Source organism: Mirounga angustirostris, unplaced genomic scaffold (genome assembly GCF_029215605.1).
Source record: "Mirounga angustirostris isolate CCGP_5_RB_7025 unplaced genomic scaffold, mMirAng1.0.hap1 SCAF_14, whole genome shotgun sequence".
NCBI classification, from domain to species: domain Eukaryota; kingdom Metazoa; phylum Chordata; class Mammalia; order Carnivora; family Phocidae; genus Mirounga; species Mirounga angustirostris.
In genome coordinates this window covers 77,179,503-77,198,874 of record NW_026991722.1, presented here as the reverse complement: position 1 = coordinate 77,198,874, position 19,372 = coordinate 77,179,503, and the positions used below count along the sequence as shown (strand labels likewise).

Genomic DNA, 19,372 nt, shown 5'->3' with positions numbered 1-19,372 from the left:
GAGCCTGGGAAGTGCCCTGGACTCTGCCACCCGCTGGGCCCCCGGATCGGCGGTGACGGGTGGGGGGAAGTTCGGGCAGCGCGGGCTGGCGGCGGGGGACCGGGAAGGCCGCGAGGCCCGGCGGGGTCGAGGTTCGGAGTTGGCGGGTCCGAGGCCCGGCTGGAGGTAAGGGGAGCCTCCCCGTCCGCCAGGGCGCCGCCTGAGGGCCGGCACCCGGACTTCAACTTCTCAACATCCGTCAAGGACTGGGAAACAGCACGTTGACGTTCCCCGGGGTGTCGTACCTAGAAAGGGCAGCCGCAGATGGGGTTGCAGCCCCAACTTCCTGTACCCGCGGCTTCCTATCGGGACTGCAGGTCTGTGCGTAGGGCTCCGGACAGGCGCACAGAAGGTGCTCAATAAATGCTCCCTTGTGAACGAGGACAAGAAACAGGCAGCCAATAGAGAGGAGGCACACTAGAGATGCAGGCATTTATTGAGCTCTTATTGTATGCCCCAGTGGGCCAGCATTTGTCTCCATTTTGCAGATGCGGAATCGGAAGCTCGGCGAGGTGAAGTGACCTCCCCGAGGCCGCACAGCTCCTAAATGTGACTGAACTGGAAAGCTGGAGCGTCTGGTTCCAAGTCTGGTTCCAAATCTGTGCCAAGTTCCAGGAAACAACAGGAGAGGGGCAAGTTAACAGGTGAGAAAAGAGAGCTGGGACAGGCCTTTTCTGCGCCCCCTTTCCCTTCTCTTCCTCTGGAGCCTCCTCCCCACTCCTGTCCTGTCAGGTCATTGAGAAATATCTATGCAAAGAATTACAAAAAAGTAACGTTTTCTGGACTTTGTTTCTGTTGATGGCAAAAACAAAACATGCTCATCTACAACGTGCGCAGAGCCAAAAGAAGGAAATTGGTGTGCCAAGGACTTGGGTTTTTTCCCAGTTTGATTTCTTTGGAAGGATTGAAGCTGGGTTTGCCCTGGTCTTGAGGTAAAAGGCAGATGCTAGAATCCAGCTCAGCTCTGCTGCTAACATGCTGTGTGATTTTGAGCAATTCACTTCCCTCTGGGCCTTGATTTCCCCATCAGAGAAGCTGTGGTTGGCTTTGTGACCTTGCCTTGTGACTTTGGGCAGGTTAGGGAACTGCTCTGAGCCCAGTTCCCTCCTTTGTAAGACAGGCGGGGACAATGACATCTCCATGGTTGTCCTGGGGACTGGATGAGAGAGGTGAGGCACAGTGGCTGAGTGAGGACAAAGACCTGGCTCTGTGCCCAGGTTTGCTCATCTGTAAAATGGAAATATTAAAAGTACCTCCCCTTGGCCAGTTGCGGGAATTAAATGAGGTCATCTGTGATAAGTGCTTAGCTCACTGGAAGACATAGAACAGCATTGCTTAGTTGTCTCAAATTGGTGGAGGCCACGTCCACCCCCAGAAGTATGTTTTTGTTGTTCTGAGGGCTTGCCAAGTCCCCACCACTGCCCCCTTCTGTATTGATTTTCCCCAGCTGCCCCCCCCCCCGCCCCCGAGCTGAAATCTCCTCTGGTGTCCTGGGATTCCTCCTTCCAGCCCTGATATTCCAGTCTTGGGCTAGGGGCTGGGTGTGGGTGGGAGAGGCCTCCATCTCCATGGAGACACTATCGGGGGTACCTAGGAAGAAGGGCATAACTAACCTGCATGCGAAATGAGCGGGGACCTTGGGGCCTTCCAAAGAGCCTCCATCCAGAATGAGTTTCTACATTTGTTTTCCTTTGGTGGGGTTAGCGGGGAGGGCAGTTCCTCAACTGAAAAAGTTTTCAGTCCCTTCCTCCTGGGGCCTAGGCTCTTTGGTGACACTGTCCCTCCTTCTCACCTCACTCTCTGCAGGCCACCGGAGTGACCGGCTGTTTGGAAGTGAAACACTGCCGAAGGGGGAGCGGAGAGTGAGGGCCAGGCTCCGCAGGGTCAGCTGTATCTGCACCCAGTGCTGAGTTTGTTCTGTGTGGGACTGCTGATGGTGGAGACGGTGTCCGGGGCCAGGGGCCCATTTACAGGGGCCCACATTGGCCCCCAGTTTTCAGCCTTAGGTGTGAACCAGACTCCCACGGAAGACGTGAGCATCCAGGTAGGAAGCTGGCATCAGGGGTGGGTGTATTCATCTAATCCACAAATATTTACTGAGCATCTACTATGTGCCAGGCACTGAGCTGAACCCTGGGGTATACCAGGGAACAATACAGACAAAAATTCCTGCCCTCGTGGAGCTAACAGTCTTCTGGGAGGACAGATCATGGAGCAAACATGTAAATTTCAGGTGGTAAGATGTTAAGGGTTTTGCAAATAACCTCTTTGGGTGGGAGCTGTGATGGGGAGGGTGTATTTCCAAATATTTCAGAGTGGGCTTCTGTGAGGAAGTGACCTCTGAGCCAAGCCCTGAATGGAAAAAGTAAGTCACTTATAAAGGCATCTGGAAAAATCTGGAAAAAGAACATTCCAGGCAGAGAACAGCAAGCGCAGAGGCCCTGAGGCAACAACAAGCTTAGTATGTTCCTGGAGCAGTGAGGGGGCCAGAATGGCTGGAACAGGGTGAGTGAGGGGGAGAACATTAAGAGATGAGGATGGAGAGGTAGTAATGGCCAGATTACAAAAGGCCTTATAGGCTGAGGCTAGGAGATGATATTTGTTTACAGTAGTTGGGAGCCCATGGAGAGTTTCAGGCAGAGGGATGTCAAAGTCTGATTTATGTCTTCAGAGGAGCTCTCTGGCTTCCCTGGGGAGAATGGATTGAGAAGAGGAGGGCGGCAGCAGGGAGATCAGTGGGGGGCTTTTGTAGCTATCTAGGTGAGTGGTGGTGGTTGTGGAGGATAGGAAAGGAATGGAGGGGTTTGAGATAAATGTTGGGGGCACAATGAGTGGGATGTACTGATGGATTAGAGGGAAGGGCATAGTGGTGGAAGAAAGAGAGGGGATTTCTGGGGGGATAGTGGTGCTGTTGACTTGGATGTTCGGAGGGAGGAGACATAGGGACACTTTGGGGAGAGGCAAGAAGTCTTCTTCCCATAGGCCATTAAGACAGGCTGCAGGAACTTGAATCATGCCATCCTGATGTCTGTAAGCGGAGGACAGGTGACAGTGCATCCCAAGTTAAAGACTGAAGGCAGGGGACTGCTCACGATGACCCTCTGGAGCCCCACCTGCAGGAGGCTGGAGTTCTCGCCCTTCCCCATTCCCAGGAGAATGGAATAACAAACTCCTGCCTCTTGAACTGAAGGGCTGAGAGTGTTTAGTGCCCATGACAACTTTGTGGGGCTGCAGAGTACCTTCATGCCCATCTTCTGAGGCTGAACAGGTAATTACACCCATTTTACAGAAGGGAGAGTGGTTTATGGTTACTGTGGTTATAAAATTCACGGCTGCCTCTCCAAGGAGGGCAGGATTTTTCCTGGCGGTAGGAAAATCTCGGTAATCTGTGGCTTGTGCCAGATAATCTCTGAGTTACTGAGCACTCAGGCCAGCCCTGTGTCAAGCTCAACAGATTTTCCCCTAAACCTCCCAAGATGGGTATAAACGTCTCTGTGCTATAGAAGGGGGTGCTAAGGTTTAGGGAGGGGAAGCTGGCCAGAGCCAGGAGAGGGCCAACTAAGGACTCAGGGAAGAGGATGAGAAAGGAATGGGGAGGAGGTGAAAAGTCATCCACCCAGACTCAGAGCCGGGCCACTATAACTATGCCACCCCAGGGCAGGGAGCTGGGGGCAGGTGCTGGTGGGCTTTGGGGGAGGGCATGACCCCCTTGGGATGGGGGCTGATTCGGGGGCTGGAGGCAGATTTGCGGGACCTGATTTGCTGGCTCACTCTGCTGCCAGGGAATGGAGACAAGCTGGGGTGGGAGCGTCTCCCTGCATCCTCCCTGGCTGACCCTGAGGATGGGGAGGAGGGAAGGAGGGCAGGAGGGCAGGCAGGACAAGGAGACTACCCCTGCCCAGTTGGGCTGTTTCCCCAGGAGCTTCAGCTGGTAACTTTCAGGCGGAGCTGAGTCTGAAAACCACCTAGCAAGGGTGGGCTGTGTGCCCTTGGGCAAGTCACTTTGCCTCTCTATGCCTCCGTTTTCTAATCTGTTAAGTGGAAAGAATCGTACCAATCTCCTGGGTCTGTCACGAAGACTGAGTGAGATGGTGTCCAGCACAGTGTGTGGCAAAACAGTTATGAGGACCTACTGTGTGCCAGGCACCGTGCAAGACTTTGGTGGGAGAGGTAGACACGAAACAAGTGTGTGATCCTACAAATAACTGGGGATTTCAAAACACGTAAGTGCTTGGAAGGAGAGGACCTGGAGTGATGAGAGTTTATAACTGGGGGATCCGCCTTAGGCTGGAGGCTGTTAGGGAAGCCTTCCTGGAGGAAGCATCTGGGGAGCTATGAATGTGGATTCGCAGGGCCAAAGAAGGAGTGGGGTATTGGGTTGAAGGGACGGCAGGTGCTGTAAGTACAGCGGGCTCGGTGTTGCATCTGCAGAGAGCCAATGAGCAGGGTTGGGACGATGGCCACGGGGCTCGGAATCCAGAAATCTCGCCTGCCGTGTGGTGTTGGTGGGAGTTCAGAGAGGGCTGAAGGATCGTGGGAGCTGCAATCTGACAAAGTTGTTTCTTTTGAAATTAGGGTGAAATATACATAACCTGAAATTCACCAACATAACCTAAAATTCTCCCACTGTGAACCCTTTCTCAGTGAGCCGTTCAGTGGCCTTAGCACGTTCACACTGTTGTAGCCGTCACCACCATCCACCTCCAGAACTTTCCCATCTGACAAAACCGAGACTCCATCCCCAATAAATAAGAACTCCCCATTTCCTCCTCCCTGAGCCGCTGCTTTCTGCTTTCTGTCTCCTCTGTGGATTTGACTAGTCCAGGCACCTCCTGTGAGTAGGTTAGTGGGTGTTTGTCTTTTGGTGACTCACTGATTACCCTGAGCATGCCGTTCTCTGTTATGGCGCCCCAGAAGGTTCTCCCATGTTGTAGCGTGTGTCGGAACTCCCTTCCCTCTGAAGGCTGAATGATGGTCCGCGGTATGGATATGCCACCTCCGGTTCGTCCATGCGTCCACCAGGGACACTTGAGTTGCTTCTAGCCCTTCTGACTGTCGTGAATAGTGCCGCCGTGAACATGGGTGTGCACGTCTTCTCTCTGCGACCTGGCTTTCCGTTCTTTTTGGTATAAACCCAGAAGCGGATTTACTGGATCATAGGGTAATTCTGTGTTTTTCCACTTTTATTGAGATAGAGTTGACATCCAGCGCTGTGCATAACGTCTTAACGTACATCTATTGTGAAATGATGACAATAAGCCTAGTTAACATCTCTCCTCTCGGATAGATTTTAAAAAGAAAGGAAAAATGTTCTTTTCCCCCGTGATGTTCTAAAGCCTTTCATACTTACCAGACAGCAGCGCTCCCTGGTCACCGTGCGGTGCGTTACATCCCTGTCCTGGTGACTAACTCTCTTTTTGATTTTTCGGGAACTACCACGTTGTTGTGCAAGGCTCTGCACCATTTCACATTCCCACCAACGGTGCTGGAGGGCTCCTCCCCATCCCAGCCCCATACTTGCTAGTTTCTGGCTTTGTTTGCTTTGTATGGTAGCTATTCTAATGGGTGGGAGGTGGTATTTACAAAGCTTTTAACAGAAAGTTTGAGAAGGAGGGGGGCACATTCCAAGCGGAGGACAAGGCCTGAGCAAATGCATGACATGACAAAGGACAAATATCCATTACATAGAGAGCTTCCACAAGTCAATAAGAAGAAGCAAACATTGCAACTGAAAAAAAAAACTGGCAGTTCAAAGACGGAATACAAATGGCCTTGAGAAGGGCACTGAGAAGTAATCAGGGACTTGGAATTGAACAGCAAGAAGATTCCTACCACATCAGCCTGGAAAAGACTTGGTGGCAGGTGCTGGTGGGGAATCCCATTTGCCGGCTGGTGCCCGTGTGTATAAGTAAAGCTTGGGGGAGCATATTTCGGCAAAACCCATTGAATGCCTAAGATATTTGTCCCCCTGGAAGGGGCACTGTCGGGGCCCTGCCCATATCCTTTGCACACTACCACTTTGGTGGGCTTCTGTTGACTTCTAGTGGCCGGCACCTTTTTCCAGAACCCCCGTAAGCACAGTAGGCAGGAAGCACTTGCCTACACCACCCGCCCCCCGGCACCCCCAGCATCCTCACCTGATGACCGATTGGAGTTGGTATATAAATACCGCACCTCCCTTGCCCCTGGGATTACTAGCCCAAGGTGGGCGGTCCCAGCCCCGCCACGCTGCTTTCTTTCCCTTCCTTCTCCTGCTTCCCCATTGTGGTGGTTACATTCCATACACTTCCCAAATGCGTGCTTACTCACCCATAAGTCCGTGTCTCCGCGTTGCTTCTGGAGGAACTCAGACTAGGATGCACTCTGACTCAGCACTTTTACTTCTAGAATTCTCTCTTTCAAAATATTCTCATATGTACTCAGAGAGTCATGTGCAAGGATGTTGAGTGCTGGCTGTACTGAAAGATCAGACACGCTGATATGCCCGGCGGTGGGGAAATATTACCACCCCCCCCCCATATCATTCAGAGCATGAAATACTCCTCATGTTAAAAAGACTACAGGGAGTCCACAGGGAGTGTGTTGGCTAAAGACAGGGTTCTAGAACCTCAATTCCAACCCTGTCTACCACTGGGTGGACCCCAGGACACTGCTTTAGTCTCCTTATCTGTATATGGGGCATGATAATGGGGTCTTCCTTGCAAGACTGCGGGACAGATTAATTGAGATACATTTTAAGCTCCTAGCCCTGTGCCCGGCATATGGAAATTACTCAGCATGCTTTCACTTTGATCACCTTCATCATTCCGTGTACCAGTATATGAATAGGTGGCATATATGTGAAGTGGTAAAAGCAAATTATAGAAACAAGAGATTTAAGATGGATCTGTTTCTGTAAAACAAAAGCAGCTGTATAATAGGATGGACATACAAGGTCATTATGCCCGTAAGGGGACTCTGGAAACTGATCATGGTGGGAACTTTGGAGAAAGGTGGGATGGTGGAAGGTAGGGAAGAGAAACAAATTCATGAATTACTTGTGTAAACAAGTCTATTTAAGAAGATTAAAGCATGGGGTTGGCACTTGGAGGGTGTGGGGGGCTTAGGGGTCAGGCTGAAGGAGGGCATCTTCAGCTACTTAGATGGTCCTGGTCCAGCTGCCCTCAGGGTGTCGACCCCTGACGTCCCCCTCTCTCCCTTCCTGCAGTGTCGTGACGTGTGTGGCCTGAACATCTCTGACCGCTGTGACTTCGTCCGGACCACCCCGGACTGCCGCAGCCAAGGGGGTTACCTGAACTACCTCGAGGGCATCTTCTGCCACTTCCCACCTAACCTCCTCCCTCTGGTCATCACCCTCTATGTGAGGCCCTGCCCCAGGGTGGGGGGCAGGGGCGGTGGTGAGCGGGGCTGGTGGGCCAGGCTGGACTTGACGCTCCCTTCCCTCCCCCCTGCCCCCGCACCCCTCTCCCAGGCTTTCTGGCTACTTTACCTGTTTCTGATTCTGGGAGTCACCGCGGCGAAGTTGTGAGTGTGGCCTTGGGCTCCCATCCAGCTTATAGATGGGAACGGAGTCCCTGGGAGGTTTGACATTGGGGTGACCCCGTGTTTAGAGGGAGGACAGCCGCGAAGGCACACCCTGTTTGCTTTTCTTCCCTAGTTTCTGCCCTAACTTGTCAGCCATTTCCACCGTGCTCAAGCTCTCCCACAACGTGGCAGTATCCTTTGGTCCAGGGCCTGCGCCCCGGAGGGTGGGAGGGCGGTTAGAGGGGAGGCTGGGAGACCGCGTGGCGGCTCACGGGCCCGGGACAGGTCTGGCCAGGCTGGGGCCCCTGCTCTGTGTCCCCTTGACGTGCTCCCCCCATGGCGTCACCTTCCTGGCCTTCGGGAACGGCGCACCCGATATCTTCAGCGCCCTGGTGGCTTTCTCGGATCCGCGCACAGCCAGCCTGGCCTTCGGGGCGCTGTTTGGTAAGAGCGGCCCCGGGCAGCTGGGGGGGGGGGCGGGGGGGCGGCGGCGGGGGGGGCGGGGCGGGCTGAGCTCTGCGTCTTCTCTTCCAGGCGCGGGTGTGTTGGTTACCACCGCAGTGGCCGGTGGCATCGCCATCTTGCGCCCCTTCACGGCCGCCTCCAGGCCCTTTCTCAGAGACGTTGTTTTCTACATGGTGGCCGTGTTCCTGGCCTTCACCGCACTCTACTTTGGCAGAGTCACACTGGCGTGGGCCCTGGGTGAGCAGCCACAGGGCTGGGCTGGTGGGAGGCACCGGGGGACACGAGCGGGTGGCCCCACTTTGGAGGAGGGAGAAAGCCTCCTCAAGCTGGCTTGAGCCAAAAAAGGGAACCTATGGTTCAGATAACCAAAGGGGGCAAGGCGGGGAGCCTGGGGGGATGTTCTGGATTTTCTCAGTGTCCCATTTTAACAAGCAGTATAGCCAGGTTGCTGACTGTGGCCCCCAGGGTCCCTGCGGCGCACACACCCCACTCGTGGTTCAAGGGACGTGGACAGAGGCACAGTTCACAGGGGGTTCTGGAAACCCACCAGGGACACTGAGATGCAGAGACATCCAGGGGTCAGCAGCCGCAGGAGCCCCTGAGAGGCAAGGGGACGGGGCTGGACCCCAGCGAGGACTGGAGGCCTGGACCAGGTGCCACCAAGCACATGCAACAGTCCCAGAGGGTCACAGGTCCTGCCAGAGACAGGGCACCACTCCAGGGAGGTGGTCTGGAGAAGCACCACAGACTCTGTCTTGCTGCCTTCTGATTTGTCTTCAGGCCCCTTTTCACCAAACCCAGTGCCGCCAGAGCTCGGGGGCTGCGGTCTGCGGGGCTCAGCTTCCCAGGGCACAGAGCAGGGCACTAGCCCTTCGCCCTTGAATCGGGTCCTGGGGGCCACTGTCTGTGCCAGGCGTTACCTCTTTGATTGCCTGATTGTGGAGGGCAGGACGGGAAGATGGGCCAAGGGAAAGCAGGGTAGTGGGGTGGCGGCTCTAGGAAGTGGCCATTTCCCTACTGGTACCGAGTAGGCTAACGCAGACCACCACCAGTAGGCCCCAGCAGGAGAACGGGCAGCACGTTCTGGGGCTCTGGCCAGGACGCCACTTGGTGATGTCCTGTGCTCTTGTCTGCAGCTTACCTAGGCTTGTACGTGTTCTATGTGGTCACCGTGGTTCTCTGCACCTGGATCTACCGATGGCAGCGGAGGGCATCCCTGGTCTACTCCATGCCAGGCACTCCAGGTGAGGGTCTGAATTGAGCTCCCAAGCGAGGCCAGTGGGGGCTCGCACCCTCTGCACCCTTCACGACTACCTTACGTGCCTGGAGGCCAGCGTCACCGTCCATCTCCTCTTCGTACTTTGCCTGCTTGTTCTATGCCAAGGTCCCACCTGCACACTTCCATTGTGCTGGTGAGACCTCACCAGCTGCTTGTCCGGTTTCACGGGCTCTTCCTCCTCCGTGCTCTCTCCAGGGCAGCATCTGTCTCAGAGCTGTCACTGCTTACCTCCAGTGATGCTCTCCACTGCCCTCGGCTTCGAACCCAGATGTTTCCCTATACACCAACATGTGCGCATGCAAACACACATACGGGGCACATACGGATACAAATACATGGGCACCCACACCTGCACAGCACAGTCGTACAAATATACACCTACACAAATACATAAGCAACACACGTACGTACGTATACGTATACACATCCCCATGAACAACACACAGGGGCCGGTGACTCACCCTACAGAAGTCTGCCATGATTTTTCCTCTCCTCCCTCTCTGTCAGCTGAGCCTTCAGAGTTCAGCACACATCACCCCTGTGCTGTCTTATAGACCCATCATAGCCACATCAGGCTGGAGGAAAAGGGGGACTGAGGTCTGGAGAGGAGCCTAAGGTCACATAGAGGCAGGACTAGGGCTAGCAATGAGGAAGACCATTTTCCTTTTAGGCCCCTCTTGCCTGGGCTCAGGCTGTAGCATTCCGGAGGACTTCCAAAAAAAGGTTCAGACTGAAAAAGAAAAATATGATGGGTTCCAAATTCTGGAAAGTACAAAATCGAAGTCAGCAAATGTTTGAGTTACATCTTCAAACGCGCTTATTAAATTCGACATGATAGCCAAGTCATTACATTTGAAGATGTTTTTTTGAGTTAGACTTTCTCACTCGGTAAGAATGCTGAGAAATCCAAGGTCCAGAGGGCCTAGACACTTGTACCCTGGAAACGGCCCTGTCCTAGAGGTATCCTACCCTGGAACGGTGCTGGGCAGTGGGTGGTCTGGGCTCCCTGGCTGGCTCGTGTGAAACACCCCTCTCTCCTACAGAAATGCTCTCAGATTCTGAAGAGGATCCCGTGTCTTCCAACAGCTATGACTACAGTGAGTCCAGACTCTGGGCCCAGCGGGGGTGGGGTACCAGGGCAGGGCTGGGGGTAACAGAGGTGGGGAGATGGGGCCATTGAGGCCCCAGGAATGAGGCTCCGAAACAGCCCCACCTCTCACTGCACGACGGCTGAGCCAGGCCCTGGGCTTTTCCTTCTTCCTGAGGGTTGGGAGGACCAGGGGGAGCAGAGAGGGTCTCCTGGAGGCTGAGCCAGCCACGGATACCTGCCCCTCCCCACCTCGTACACCCAGGCGAAGAGTACCGGCCGCTGCTCTTCTACCAGGAGACCACAGTTCAGATCCTGGCCCGGGCCCTCAACCCTCTGGATTACAGGAAGTGGAGGAGCAAGTCAGTGTACTGGAGGGCCCTCAAGGTGTTCAAGGTAGGAGGGGGGACCCTGGAGCCAGGCTCACGACTCCGTGACAACACAGGACAGTGGCCACTCAACCTTCTCCAGCTCAATGAGAGAGGAGGGGCGGGGGTCTGCTGAGACCCTCTCAGAATAGATTACGTGGGACTTGATGGGGAAACTGAGTCATAGAGTCTGGCTGATGGCCTGACCTGCCCCCCATGGAGGAAGGATTGCGTTTGGGACAGAGGGAGAGGGGAGGGAGTCCCTCCTGACTTGGTGAGGGGGGCTCTGGGGCTCAGATGAGGGAGTGGGTCAAGGGGAGCTCGAATGAGAACAAGATTGGGTTGTTCTGACCATTTGCTGTTTCCCTGGGCTAAAGTCTCCGGAGGATTAGATCTGGGGCCACTGTGTTCTTGGGGGGTATGCTCTTGTCTGGCACAAGAGGCCAAGACAAACTTTGCACGCATATCTTAAGCCTCTCCTCCTATCACATTCACCAAGCACCCATTGACCGAAGCTTGTCCCGGGGCTACGTTCAACATCAGTGGGGCAGGAAAGTATATTCTGCAGCTTCTAATCACTTGACAAAGGACGTGGGCATTTAATTCTATTCCAGGAAAGGATCGAAGACTTGTGAACAGTATCAGGCCTATCACAGTTTATTAAGTTGTGGCAGTTTCGTAAAAACTACTCCGTGAAGGGCTGAGTACGGTGCGAAACAGGCATGTGCCTCATTTCATTGCCCTTGGCTTTACCAAGCTTCACAGACATGCGTCTCTTACAAATTGCAGGTCTGTGGTGACCCCTGCGCTTAGCAGGTCTTTTCCAAAAGCATTTGCTGATTTCACGTCCCCGTGTCGCATGCTGCAATTTCTTGAAACATTTCAAACTTTGCACCCCTGCTCTATGGATCGAGGTGAGCTGGGAGCAGTGATTACAGCTCACTGGAAGCTCAGGGGCTGGTTAGCATTTTTGAGCAATGAAGTATTTTTTTTTTAGAGGTTTTATTTATTTATTTGGCAGAAAGAGAGCAGGAGAGCACAAGCAGTGGGAGAGGGAGAAACAGGCCCCCTGTCGAACAGGGAGCCTGACGTGGGGCTCGATCCCAGGACCCTGGGATCATGACCTGAGCCGAAGGCAGTCATTTTTTTTTTTTTTTAAAGATTTTTTTTATTTATTTATTTGAGACAGAGAGAATGAGAGACAGAGAGCATGAGAGGGAGGAGGGTCAGAGGGAGAAGCAGACTCCCTGCCGAGCAGGGAGCCCGATGCAGGACTCGATCCCGGGACTCCAGGATCGTGACCTGAGCCGAAGACAGTCGCTTAACCAACTGAGCCACCCAGGCGCCCATGAAGTATTTTTTAATTAAGGAAAAGTACATTTTTTGAGACACCGTGCTACGGCACTCTTAACAGACAGTATAGTGTAAACATAACTTTTCTATCCACTGGGAAACCAAAAAATCCGTTTGACTCGCTCTATTGCAACATGCACTTTACTGAGGTGGTTTGGAACTGAACCCATGATGTCTCTGCGGTTTGCGTGTCGCGAGCGCCCCGTATGTGTGATTATTAATTTAGTTATTGACTGAAAGCGCAAGGTGTGGAGTCCGTTGGAGCTGGCCCTGGATCCCAGTTCACACACCCTTCTGTGCGTCTTTGGAGAACTTCCTTAACCTCTCTGAACCTCAGTCTCTTTTTCCGGAAGGTGAGAAAAAGAATAGTTCGTACGCATGGGGCCGTGGTTAGGATTAGTGGCTGAGGTGCCGCGGTCAGCTGAGTCACGGCCCCCCAAAGACGTCCAGGTCCCGATCCCCGGAAAGGTGACTCTGTTACCTTCCTGGCAAAAGGGATTTGCAGGTGTGATGAAGGGTCTGGAGAGGTAGAGAGTCTCCTGGGTTATCGGGGTGGGCCTGATGTCATTACCAGGGTCCTTATAGGGAACAAGGGGGTCTGGGGTGGGGGGGCAGGCAGAGTCGGGGGAGATGCGATCACAGAAGCACAGCGGGGAGTGACCGGGGGCCACGAGCCGAGGGATGCACGTGGCCCCGCCGACACCTCGGTTTTGGGACCCCGTGCCCCAGAGCCGGAAGGGGAAGGATCTGTGTTGCTGGAAGGCTCTCGGTTTGGGCTGGTGCGCCAGCAGCCGCAGGAGATTGCCGTGGACGCTGGGCCTGCCGGGCCTCGGCCACGATGGCCGCGTTCTGGCGTGACCTTGCCCAGGGTGTGGCCAGCCCAGACGCGGGCCTCCCTGGTGACACCCTCCTGCCTTGGCACCCTTGGCAGCTGCCCGTGGAGTTCCTGATGCTGCTCACCGTCCCCGTCGTGGACCCTGACAAGGAGGACGGGAACTGGAAACGGCCCCTCAACTGCCTGCACCTGGTCATCAGCCCGCTGGTCTTGGTCCTGACCCTGCAGTCGGGGGCCTGTGAGTGTCCCCTCCCCTCCCCCCGCCATTCCAGAGTTTTCTTCTCAACCGCACCACGGGGGCCCTGGCGGCAGAATCCCGGGCATCCAGCAGACACTTCATAGACGCTTGTGCCGTAAAGGGACACCAGCGTCCCACACTCAGCTGGTGGCTGCAAACTGGTGGCCTCGGACCACCGGTCCAGCCCTCTGCTCGTTTGCCTGCGTTAAAACATGGGGAGATTTCACGTGAGAACCCAGGTCTGGCGCTCCGGAAGGCAGAACTGGCTGGCGCTGAGAAGGGCGTCCCCCCGTCGGTCCACAGCAGGACAGTCCCCTCCCTTGCCTCTCGGGGGACCCGGCTGGGGCATTGGAGTTTTCTCTGTCCACTCCAGGCTGTCCTTGCCCTTTCTGACCTGCTCTGGCTCCAGAAATGCTCACGCATTTCTTCCTGTTGTCCGCCTTTAGTATCTTATGCTGCCCGTGCCTCTCTGTCCCCTGGGCATCACCGGGAGGCGGAGGAGGTAGGGCGCTGGGGGCAAATGCATGGCTGGGCGTGGCGTTTTTTTGCTCTAACAGGGTCAGCGAATTCCCTGTGGGTCCCCTCCCGGATTTATGGGGTGGGGGGGACACTGTGCAAGAGCCCACCAGGGCTCAGTGTGACCCCAGAGCTGAGAAGGGCAGCCTTTAGGGGTACCAGCTGTCTGGTTCGTCAGTCTTCTGTTCCCTGTTGAGCCTCCCGGGCCAGGGCACTGCCAGGGACTCGCTTTCTTCTCTGGGGCTTCTTAAAAGAGTGGACCCCAAGCATCAGTCGTTCACGAGCCAGCTTCTTGATTTTTCTCCCATCGTATACTATGCCATTTGACCTTTTTCTTGAATCAGCTGTTTTTATTTTTTATTTATTTTTTTATAAAGATTTTATTTATTTATTTGAGAGAGAGAGCACAAGTAGGCAGAGCAGTAGATAGAAGGAGAGGGAGAAGCAGACTCCCCGCTGAGCAGGGAGCCCGATGCGGGACTCGATCCCGGGACTCCAGGATCATGACCTGAGCCGAAGGCAGTCGCTTAACCAACTGAGCCACCCAGGCGCCCTGAATCAGCTGTTTTTAAATTTAAAGTTATTGAAAAGGAAACAATATCACCTGCACCCATAGGAAACTGGCTTCACTGCCAGTGAGTTCAAGGTAACTGCAAAGAGAAAGACAATAAACATAAAGCCTCGGAGCCCGGAGGCTCTGTTCCACAGGCCGTGTAGCAGGGGTTAGAGACGTTACAGACCTATTCGCACCACGGAGACTCTCTGCGGAGGAGAAATCGGTCGCCTGAGATGTGATTCTGGCTTGGTGTAGTGTCTTGTCCACATACCAGCACCAACTGGTGATAGCAGGTCCACACTGGGGAAATACTGGTTCAGGCGAAAGCATTTATGACCCCCTTCTGGGCTGAGCCCTGGACTCGTCTCCCTGCGGGAGGGGTGTCTTGTCTGCCAGCAGAGCCTCCCAGCCTCCTCCCTCTCAGACAACCCCAGAGCCATCTTACTAAAGTGCTGCCTTTCCTGTGTTACAGTCACTCCTCCACTCAAAGACCTCCATGGCTCCCCAGTACCTCTTGGTCCAAGCCCACACTGCCCTGGCCATCCATAAGGCAGCCGCGTTCCCTGGTCTCTTCTGCTCTTGCCGGCATCCACCTGCTTGGTTCCTTCCCACCCAGCTGTCCCCTCTCCCCCTGTGGCCCTTGTACCCTCTGTCTGCTTATGCCTCATCGTACATCCTCAGCACTCGAAGAAGCCCTTCCTGACCACCCCACACCGCAGCCACCTCCTAAAATTCCCCCAGAACAGACCTGGCAAACACAGAGAAAGGGTCCCCCCTCGCTCAGGTGTCAGGTGCCAAAGCTGGAGCTAGCAGTGAGAACCGAGTTCAGTCAAAATTACCTCCTGAGATTCACGCACAGGTATTGTGGCCACGATTTTGTGTATCAGCTCCCTTGTGTAATTCTTGTGCCGACGGACATTGGAGAGCCAATTAACCAGACTGAAGGAGAACAAGAGGAAAGTCCTGATGCAGGTGTCTGGGCAGCCAAATCATCCGTTGCCTTTGAGACCAGTACTGACTCCCTGGTGGTGGAAAGGGTTGTGTGTGGAGAATTCTAGAGTGTGCCGTCTGCCTGTAGGGTTTCCCTCTTTTCATGTTTCGATGTGAAGGCCCTGGAGCTTTCATAACTTTTTTTAAAGGATTTATTTATTTAGGGGCGCCTGGGTGGCTCAGTCTGTTAAGCGTCTGCCTTCGGCTCAGGTCATGGTCCCGGGGTCCCGGGGTCCTGGGATCGAGCCCCGCATCGGGCTCCCTGCTCAGCGGGGAGCCTGCTTCTCCCTCTCCCCCTCCCCCTGCTTGTGCTCTCTCTCTCTCGCTGTGTCTGTCTCTGTCAAATAAATAAATAAAATCTTTAAAAAAAAGATTTATTTATTTATTATTTTAGAGAGAGAGAGTGGGGGTGGGGGGAGTGAGGGGCAGACGGAGAGGGAGCCAGAGAATCTCAGACTCCCCGCTGAGCAGGGAGCCCCACGCAGGACTTGATCCCATGACCGTGAGATCATGACCTGAGCTGAAATCAAGAGTTGGATGCTTAACCAACTGAGCCACCCAGGCACCCCTGGAACTTTCATGACTTCGAATGGGTTGGTTTGTGGAGTGGACTTATCAAGAGGGCAGGTGCTGGGCTCCAGGACCAGTGGGTAAGGGTTGGGTTCGACTGGTTCATTCAGTGGAGTGATGCCCATCCATTGGCAATGCCTGGCTGGAGGGTGCTGCCTTGCTGGGCTCCAGGACCAGTGGGTAAGGGTTGGGTTCGACTGGTTCATTCAGTGGAGTGATGCCCATCCATTGGCAATGCCTGGCTGGAGGGTGCTGCCTTGCTGGGCTCCAGGACCAGTGGGTAAGGGTTGGGTTCGACTGGTTCATTCAGTGGAGTGATGCCCATCCATTGGCAATGCCTGGCTGGAGGGTGCTGCCTTGCTGGGCTCCAGGACCAGTGGGTAAGGGTTGGGTTCGACTGGTTCATTTAGTGGAATGATGCCCATCCATTGGCAATGCCTGGCTGGAGGGTGCTGCCTTGAAGTTCAGTTGGAAGAAGCATCAGCATGATGGTTGATTAGTGATGTCTGCCACAGGCATGGGCAAGGACAGCCATTCCTATCCCGGTCTCCTAGCAGAAGGCTGGGGAGAGTCTGTCTTTCACATTGTCTGCCTTCTTTCCAGTGTGGCTAGCTTGAGGGTGAGGGCTCTGTCTTTAATTTCTCTGTGCCCCTGAAGTGTCTGGGTCGGCGCTGGGGACGCTGTATGTTCAAACAATCGAGTGTAAGTGAGTTTTATCCCTGGGTCCCTCCCCCAGGCCCTCCCACTCATTCTGGGGAAGGGCTGTGCCCTCCAGGAGCAGGGGCCGAGCTGAAGCAGTGGAGAGAGTCCCACCCCCCTTTCTTGCCCCTCCGCAGATGGCGTCTATGACATAGGTGGCCTGGTTCCTGTCTGGGCCATCGTGGTGATTGCGGGGACAGCCGTGGCTGCGGTGACCTTTTTTGCCACATCCAACAGCGAGCCCCCCAGGCTTCACTGGGTAAGAATCCCCAGCACTCCAAGGCGGGGCAAGGGGACACTGGAATCTCCCAGGAGGGTGTCCTGCTCGTGCCCCTGGGGCAGATAGGCCAGGAATCACTTTCCATAATGACAGGTCTTTAAAGCCACTTTGGATGATAGTTTTGTTCCTTTTCGAGGTTTTTTTGTTTTTGTTTTTTTGGGGTTTTTGTTTGTTTGTTTGTTTTGGTAACAGCTTTATTTTATTGAGATGTAATTCCCATACCATACAATTCGCCTATTTAAAGTGTGGGATTCAGTGGTTTTTATTATATTCACCGAGTTTTGCCCCTATCAGCACTGTGAGTCTTAGAGCATGTCAAGACCCACACCCAGGAGCAGTCGCTCCCCTCCCTTCTCTCCCCCCCCAGCCCCGGCCCCCACCAGTCTGCGTCCTGTGCCTGTGGAGTTGCCTAAGTTTTGGACTTCTCACGGAAATGGGACCCTATGCTATGTGGTCTTTTGCGAGTTGGCATCCTGTTTTCAAGGTCGTTCCATGCATTAGCCGGGGATTAGGGATAGCTGAACACCATCCATGATGCGGATGCGGCACGTTTTGTTTATCTGTTCATCACCGATGGGCACGGGTTGTCCCTGCTTTGGGGATATTAACAAGGAACGTGGCTGTGATGTTTGTGTAAACACGTGGGTCTGGAAATAGGCTTTCATTTCTCTTGGGTGCATTCCTGGGTGAAACTGCGGGGGCAGACGTTATGTTTCACTTTTTGAGCAATTACCAGGCTCTCTCCTGCTCACCCTCGGGGAAGCACCTGCGTGTCTCCCAGCCGCATTCCAGGGATGGAATTGTCTGATGTGTGTGGGTTTTTTGGTTTTTTTTCTTCCCCATTCTCTCCACCCTGCAGCACGCTGAGGAATTTTTAGGCAGTTTGTTCAGAATGTACTCTTCAAAGTGCACTTAAAAGTTTAATTTCTTTTTACTATTTATTGATAAAAAAAATACAGGTTTTATTTTGAGAAACTCTTGAGTGTGTCAATCCAAAGCAGGTCGAATTTTCGACCAATTGATGACTTAGAGAAATAGTGTTCAGCCAGTGTTTTTACTGGGTTTTGAAGTACCTCACATACTCCTACGTGGATGTCCCTCAAAGACACAGCGCCCAGCGAGAGAGACCAGTTGTGAAGGACCACGTGTGGCGTGAGGCCCTGTAATGACGTGTCTCGAACAGACAGGAAGCAGAGTAGTGGAGGCCCGGGGCTGGAGGAAGGCTGCATGGGATGGGGACTCACTGCTAATGGGCATGGAGTTTCTTTTTCTGGAATCATGGGACAGCATTTGGTCCCAAGCCTGGAAGCTGAAGGAAGCTTCCTGAACTCTTTCCTGACAAAAGAGTAATACTGAGCTAACATTTTAGGGAGAACTTGCTATGTGCCAAGCACTAACTGCTCTGAATCTATTAACTCATTTATGCTCATGACAGTCTCAGGGGGTGGGTACTGTGATCATCCCATTTTGCAGATGAGGAACTGAGACCATGGCCCCGTTGGGGACCGTATCCCTGTTGGGGACTGGCCTTGGTCCCATCAACACCCATTCCCTCCCCAGCTCTTTGCTTTCCTGGGCTTCCTGACCAGCGCCCTGTGGATCAACGCAGCGGCCACGGAGGTGGTGAACATCTTGCGGTCCCTGGGAGTGGTCTTCCGGCTGAGCAACACTGTCCTGGGGCTCACGCTGCTGGCCTGGGGGAATAGCATTGGAGGTGACTCGGGGTCGGCTGGGGTTCCGGGATGAGTGCAGCCATGTCACTGCCGGAGTGCACGTGAGCAGGGGCATCTAGGGCACCTGCCCTCAGCATGTGCTCAGGCCCTCTTGTTTTGGAATGACCATAACTGGGCATCGGGATGAGGTGGCCTGGATTGTACCTGGGCCAGGAGACTAGAGAAGCCCCAGCCTCTTCCCCACTCTCTGCTCCCCAGAGTTCAGGCAGGACATGGAGCCCATTGCAGCCAACCATGCTGAATGTGTACATGGCTGTGTGACATGCAGGCATTCACACATGCATACATATACCCTTCTCTAACATAGCTGCCAGGTAGGGTTGGCTAAGTTGTGCACTGCACAAGAACATCCAAACAGGGAGTCAGGGGGGCTGAAATCTAGCTCTCCTTCCACTCACCTTTTGGGCACCTTTTCCGAATTTGCATAAAGGTGCTATGCGTGCTAGCAGTAATAGTGTGTCACATCCCCAGAGTTGCCCGTGGTGGGAAAGAATGGGGTAGAAAGAACCAAGGAGGGAATTGTGTCCTGGGATGTGTCATGGGCGTGGGATGCCCAGCTAGGTAGTGCAAGGCCCAGATGGGCATTCGTCAGTGTGTGTGTTGACTGAATGACTCTGGGTAACGATAAGGAGTGAATGACCAAAGAGGGCCAGGGGGAGCCACTCACCATTCAAGGCGGTCTCTCGTTTCCATGCAGATGCCTTCTCAGATTTCACGCTGGCCCGCCAGGGCTACCCACGGATGGCATTCTCAGCCTGTTTCGGCGGCATCATCTTGAGTATCCTTTGTGGGGCTGCCTTCCCCGTGGCACGGGCTCCGAGGGCCATGGGTGTGCTCCGT

The 19,372-nt window shown here is 54.2% G+C and overlaps 1 protein-coding gene across 6 annotated transcripts in view; it reads left to right on the top strand.

Annotated features, from left to right (window-relative positions):
- The window catches only part of SLC8B1 (solute carrier family 8 member B1), a 34,926-nt gene continuing 15,554 nt past the window's right edge, over nt 1-19,372 (top strand). Inside the window, exons 1-16 of one of the 6 annotated variants that reach the window (XM_064578420.1) lie at nt 1-165; nt 528-683; nt 1,846-2,083; nt 2,158-2,272; nt 7,247-7,399; nt 7,511-7,563; nt 7,697-7,755; nt 7,903-8,007; nt 8,098-8,265; nt 9,165-9,272; nt 10,351-10,404; nt 10,573-10,790; nt 13,047-13,188; nt 16,657-16,778; nt 18,360-18,513; nt 19,230-19,310. In XM_064578420.1, the coding sequence (XP_064434490.1) occupies nt 2,249-2,272; nt 7,247-7,399; nt 7,511-7,563; nt 7,697-7,755; nt 7,903-8,007; nt 8,098-8,265; nt 9,165-9,272; nt 10,351-10,404; nt 10,573-10,790; nt 13,047-13,188; nt 16,657-16,778; nt 18,360-18,513; nt 19,230-19,310 (1,441 nt within the window). In that variant the 5' untranslated portion in view covers nt 1-165; nt 528-683; nt 1,846-2,083; nt 2,158-2,248. Of the gene's footprint in view, nt 166-527; nt 684-1,845; nt 2,084-2,157; nt 2,276-7,246; nt 7,400-7,510; nt 7,564-7,696; nt 7,756-7,902; nt 8,008-8,097; nt 8,266-9,164; nt 9,273-10,350; nt 10,405-10,572; nt 10,791-13,046; nt 13,189-16,656; nt 16,779-18,359; nt 18,514-19,229; nt 19,311-19,372 lie in introns of all 6 variants that reach the window. The other 5 variants (XM_064578417.1, XM_064578416.1, XM_064578415.1 and 2 more) reach the window with 5 other exon arrangements.